Source organism: Bombus affinis, chromosome 9, assembly GCF_024516045.1.
Source record: "Bombus affinis isolate iyBomAffi1 chromosome 9, iyBomAffi1.2, whole genome shotgun sequence".
In the NCBI taxonomy this organism is placed as follows: Eukaryota; Metazoa; Arthropoda; class Insecta; order Hymenoptera; family Apidae; genus Bombus; species Bombus affinis.
In genome coordinates, this window is record NC_066352.1 from 7,300,574 (window position 1) to 7,307,006 (window position 6,433).

The 6,433-nt window shown below is 32.9% G+C and overlaps 1 protein-coding gene across 6 annotated transcripts in view; it reads right to left on the reverse strand.

The window, feature by feature from the left end:
- Nucleotides 1–4,522, reverse strand: part of LOC126920003 (protein RUFY3) — a 30,208-nt gene extending 25,686 nt beyond the window's left edge. For 2 of the 6 annotated variants that reach the window (XM_050729804.1, XM_050729808.1), the window contains exons 1-3: nucleotides 1,881–3,018; nucleotides 376–554; nucleotides 184–293 (exon numbers count right to left, since the gene is read on the reverse strand). In XM_050729804.1, the coding sequence (XP_050585761.1) occupies nucleotides 184–293; nucleotides 376–554; nucleotides 1,881–2,241 (650 nt within the window). In that variant the 5' untranslated portion in view covers nucleotides 2,242–3,018. Of the gene's footprint in view, nucleotides 1–183; nucleotides 294–375; nucleotides 555–1,880; nucleotides 3,019–4,285 lie in introns of those variants that run through there. The other 4 variants (XM_050729805.1, XM_050729806.1, XM_050729809.1 and 1 more) reach the window with 4 other exon arrangements.
- Between the last annotated feature and the right edge of the window lie 1,911 nt (nucleotides 4,523–6,433).

Sequence of the window (6,433 nt, forward strand, 5' to 3'; positions counted from 1 at the left end):
AACTATTTTAAGTTAAATACATAAATCGTAGATACTTATAGCGAACATTGAAAACTTCTATATTGGAAAATGAATAATAAAGTTCCTATAAATTTTCTTAATTTACTAATATCATCAATCGTAAGTTTCAACTTATATACCTATACATGAGAAAATAAAGAGAAGACAGAAACAGAATTATACCTAACAGTAGGTAGATCACGAATACTGGACGTAATGTCCTGTGCTTCGGAACAATATTTCTCAACTAGCTGAAGTATATCCCAAAGCTCCTTCTTGGGTCCAAGTAGACCCTGAAATCGAAGGCAATTAGTGCCATTTCCTTTTCCTTTTAATTATAAATCAGTGTTTAGATATTTCGAAGGTGTTGTTTACCTTCTTTGGTCGTAAACCATGCCTAAGCACGTGTTCAAGAACGATGAAAAAATGTTGCAATGGCATATGATCAGAATCGAGCATCCGACCATACTTCAAAGACGTTTCGATCAGCTCCTTCACGATTAATTTCGAAATATTCACAAGATTACTCCTCTCGATGATGACTGGATCGCGTGCTGTAAAAACAACAGTTTCTTGTTCCAGTTGGGATCAGGAAAAAATAAATCATCCTGTTGGTGATAATTACTGGTTTCGTTCATATTCTTGATGTTGAATAATTACAAAATATAACGAATCATTCTCCCCGAAAGCATGAAGATGATAGTATGAATGGAAATATCAGCGAAGCGCAACACAAAATTATTAACAAACAAAAAGTTGCGATTAAAATTATTTCCAATTTTAGAATAAAGAAGATTTAGTATACGTGATTTCAAAAATCGTGAAAGAATAGAAAAATAGAAAATATGTAAATAAAAAGAAGTCCCAAGGAAACTAATTCCAGCAATTTCTAAATTCGAAAATCTCATAACAGCATTTAAAAGGAACGATACATTCTAACGAGAAATAATCCAAGATAGAGTTAAACGATAAATATCGTATATTAATTATAACTTCCACCGGATAATTTCACAAGTAATGTTATCTTTCGTTTCTTATTTTAAACTTCTAGAGTAATTGACAAAATCATATTATTAATTTGATTTGACAAAAATTATAGACAGTGAATCTGTTTAACTTTAAGGTATTTAATTTTAATTTTCTCACTCGTACATCACAAAGACGACATCAAGTACAATACAAAAGCACAATTAGAAATTATCCTTTTGAATTTAGTACGAGTAAATTTTTAATTAACAATTACCTTATACAACAGAATAGTCCATAACAAATAATCTACAGTACTTTCAATAACTTTATCCCGTGCAGTTTCTGTAATAACTGTATTTATCTGTATATGTACATACAAAATTACTCATTCTATGCATAACGTAATATATAAACTTCATACTACGAATAATACAGTTAAATTCGCCGAATCTAGTTTCTTTACTATTGCATTATATAAATAATATATAAATATTCCAAATCAATTCTCTTCATAAATCGATCTTCCTCTAGGATGTGATATTCTTTATTTTTTCCTTGCCTTTTACTTATGAAATGATCTGATACTTTTTAATCTATTTTCACTAACACCGACCAGCATCCAAATCCCTAAGCGAAGTCAAATAATAAACGAGCCGGAATAAATTTCCCCAGGGATCGATCTCCCACGGAACAACGTCAACTAACACTAAACTTAGCAAAAAAAAAAAAAGACAGAGAAAGAGAACAACCAAAGCTTGAAAACTTGAACTCGTCCAACTGAGATCTAAGAAACAATAAACCTCAATTAAGTCAACATTGACTGGTGCAAAAATTCTCAACCCGATTTCCAAATATATATAAACCAATAAAGATAGAATGGAGCGAATAGTGCAAGAACATCAAGTACAGACACAAGCTGGAAACGTGCTGCAATGGCGGTGGGCTTGGCGGCATTATATCGCGAAGCTCTCGCTGATCGGGAAGCTGTTGCTGACGATGATGATCAATATGATGATGATGATGATGATGGTTAATACCACTGAGAGCGAGCGGTGGCGATGGTGAACGTTGCATCGACTCCTGCAACGAGAACTCGACATCCTGAAGCTCTTTCAGGCACAGCCACTCGCCGTCGACAGAAACACGGAAGTTGCACAGGTATATCGTATCCTGAGCGCCAGCCATGTCTTCTTCAAGCATGACCCCACTGTGATGCACACCGTGGTCACCCGGTGGCCTGATCTTCAGACCGTTTTTGGATTCTTGCCGCATAGAAGATCGTTCGTAACAATGGATTGTTTTAGGTCACTCCAACTACGGAGTTCTTACCTTAACCGAACCTTTTTCTTCTTTATCGATCCTCTCAGTGACTATTCTTTAAAGTAATGTAATGTTTCAAAAGATTAGTCTCCTCTGTTTTGTTAACTTCAGTTTCCCTGAGAAAAGATATCTGAAGAATTTTGGTTTAACTCTTCTGATTCTAATTAATTAATTAGACTTGTCTCTTGGAACAAAGCTCTTCTTCATCTCCAATGATGTCACTAGAGTTCTTCCAGTCGACGTTGCTCTTGACAATTTCAATCAGCTGATTCGTTTCACTGATGTAACTTAGTTGGTTCGTATTGGTCTAACTGATAATTTGATTTTACTTATTTCGATTACTTTATGTTTACACATACAGCAATAATAATTCTTTTGCTGTTTTAATAGATCCGGTCCGTGATGTTTGTACGATATTGATATTGTTAAATTGCTTGAACAGTTAGTTCGTGATATGGAGAAAATGAAATATAGACACTGCGGTAAAAGCGATGAAAAGAAACTTTGGCTAAAGCAGAAAGACGGCCGTTCGCACTCGGTTTTAGTGCTACATCGTAGCTGAACGTTGCGGCAGTTGGTTTCTTAAGAGCTCAACATCGCAGAGACTGATTCACTGTCGAGGAAAACTACGTATGACGTGTGTTCCGTTGCTCACGAAAAATTTTACGACGAAAATGGCGAGTCGCCGGCGAAAAGTAATATTGATTCTCCCGCCGACTTTACCTCCACCTACGATAATCAATATACATGCTGGAGCAGCCAGTCCGGAACGTACTGCCATCTGGCACGGTTCGACTACGTCGATAAAACAGAATATAATACAAAACTAACATAATAAAAATAAAATCTAAATTGTACGTGTATATATATTGGTGAAAATTTTGCCGCAATGCAATTAAAATAAAATAATTTTATAGAATTATACTTCATATATTTGTTATAACTTAGATCGTGTAATTTTAGTTTTATTTAACTTAAACAGATGGAACATTTCGTTTGTCTGTAGAAATATTTCTATGATAATGTTATTCTTATGCATTATATTATTTTTTAAGATTGTAAAATATTACTTTTATTCCGTAAACTTTTAAATTATTGTGCATTACATTCTCAATAGCTTCTTAACTTTATTTCCATGTACGATATTAAAAATTCTTAAAATGACACAGATCTAAAATTAAAGAATCCTTCGAAAATTGAAAGATTGATCAAAGATAACAAAATTATCAAGGTTCTTTCACTAAGCAAACAATTATTCAATTAATTAACTAACTATAAATATGTTCAATGCTACACGCATTTTATATCTTACTAGAGTTTTACTTAAAGTGTCGAAATATTATCTTGTTTCGAGCATGAAACATTATAATACATATCGCTTTATCGGAATCCCTTATCAAAAATTTAAATAACAGTTATTTAACTACGCAATAGTAGCAACAGTTTAAAGTAGTACTGTTACATTTTATTAAAACTCTGACGAATACTACTCTTGATCTAAATATTTTATTTTATAATTATAATATTTAAGAACATGAATTCATCTTGACATCACTAATCAGCGGTAACTCCTGAGATGTCACTAACAAATTTACTATCGGTCATAAGGACCACATACTGATTCACTAAGAATTATATATATGCCGTGATTCTTTTTATAATCCTCTTTTTTAAAATCTTGTTTTACAGTTGATCTAAACCATAGTATATAATCACACAATAATTCATCCTAACAAAGGTAAACGACCTATAATCTGGTCAGCTGTCGGACATGTAACACGTGTAATATTGCCATTGATGATCACGTGACAATGTGTCAACTCGCGAAGTAGGCGTTTCGCGATAAAGAACGGAGATCTAGGATGTGCGCGCTGATTCGTGTACGCATCGTCGGATGACGTTGAATCGCGCGCACTTTGCACCGACGGAAACGTTGACTTTGAAATGCGCGCCGAAAACGGATCGAAAACATGCACCTATCGTGTTATGTACTTACGTCTCGGTAACCACCAAGCGTCTAGTTTTCTGGGCCTCGAGACAACCAGATCCGGCCACTTGTCCTCCCTTATCGAGTAAGTCGACGGTGATCGTGATACACTTTTCTCATTCTCTTCGGACACTAAGCTACCGGTTAACGATTTCTCGGACGGAGATATTGGCAAACCTTCGCTACTCTCCGCGGCCATGTTTACGTTTTCACTGTACGCTCGCGCGCGCGCTTGCCAACGACTGCCCATGTCATGCGTTCTCGCGCGCGCCCACTGTCAGCGATGGGAACAACACTCATTCAAATCGTCGTACATTTGAATAACATTGTGTAAACTCAGGAACGACCCTGATGTAAATCGTATATGATTGCTATTGATTGTTGATTGATTGTTAATTGACATTTGGGAGTATATCAAAATATTTGAAGCGTATTGTAACCTACCTGTCTGTAAGAATGATGTTTGATGAATGGTGTTTATCTATAGAAACATGTATCGATATATGTATGTATACATATCGATTTTAGATTCTTCCAACCTATAGATCGTAAGAAGAATACGTAAGAAGAACGTGTTTTTTGGAGGTTAGCTTTATTTATTATTGTAGAATAATCTGTAGCGAATTAAATATAAAGTTACAATTGTATTTTGGAGAAGATACTTTCCGTATGCCTTTTCTATGGCATTAAACGTGCATTTTTATCTGGGTTAAATGTGATTTGAGATAATGGATTCGATAATATTTACAAAACATTAGTATAAATTATGAAGATTTAGATGAATGCTGCATATATCAAATTTATTATATAGATATAGGATGATGTATTGTAGCTATTACTATATGTTGCAGTAGTCAGTAAACGTACATGATGTTATCTCCTACATTCAATAAATTAAAATATTTCAATATCAAATGAATTGAACCCATCACTCCTAACATGGTACGTTCGTGTATAGAATTAGTTTCAATGACAAGAAACATTATATACTTGTTGATTCCTAACTTACTGATTAAAGTCTATCAGATGAATCATCGAAATTCAAGAATGGGAGATACAAAATGTGGCGTGTCGAATTAAAAATGAAAATAAAAACAATTAAAGTTAATTGTTAATGTAATTAATTACAATTTATTATTGTGAAAGATTTAATATAGACACTATTATAACGATATACTATAATGTATTATAAATTTACGTATGAATGACAGTATTATCGTACATTTCAAATTTATAAGATAATGAGATTGTGATTTGTAATTGCTCATATATTGTATACATTATAACTACATAATTAGTATTGCTATAAATAATATTGCCAATAGTATTAATTACTTAATTGATATAGTTAGCAGTACAATATAAATTAATAAAATAAAGAAGGTATGATCTATTTGCCAGTATAAAAGTACGTAACATATGATTTGTACACATATGTTAAGATACCAATGGAGAAAAGTAAATAAATTGAATTTTTACAATTATTTTATAGTTATTTGTAAGTTACAATTTAATTTAAAAAGAACTTTATCGGTTTTCGTTTCCGTGGTACAAAGCAATCTCGTAGTACAACTATTGTACTATAACATGTATTTCTTCGTATAAGCTGTAATTGCCTGTAGCAGGAATAAAAGAAATTGCCATCTTCGCACGTTCAATTCCCACTTTCGAAAACGAGTTGTAATGCCGTGTATGTCGCTACTACGCACAATAAAATGTTGGCACGTGTATAGCAAAGATAACAGTACATCTTCTACATGCCGAGTTGTACATCTTGTTTTTGTGACATACATTATCATACGCACGATTTCATTCTCTCGTGTGTATGCATTCGAATACACATCACAAACATAAGTGTATATTTAAAAAATTGGTTCATAAAATACTACTTGTAGAACATAGATAAATTTCATACAATAAGCCATTTAACGCAAGTAGTTTAGACAGATTAAATATATCAAATTTTAGTTAAACGTACTTAATCTGAATCTGTATATTAGGGATATTAGATCTTAGATTTATGTTAAGAATTTAGTCTGTAAAAATGTATACAAAGCGTTAAATGTATTCTGAATAATGAAAATATATTAAACGTTAGATAGCTTGATTTTATATTAAATATTAGCTCGAATAAGGTTAAATAGATCTGTATGTATT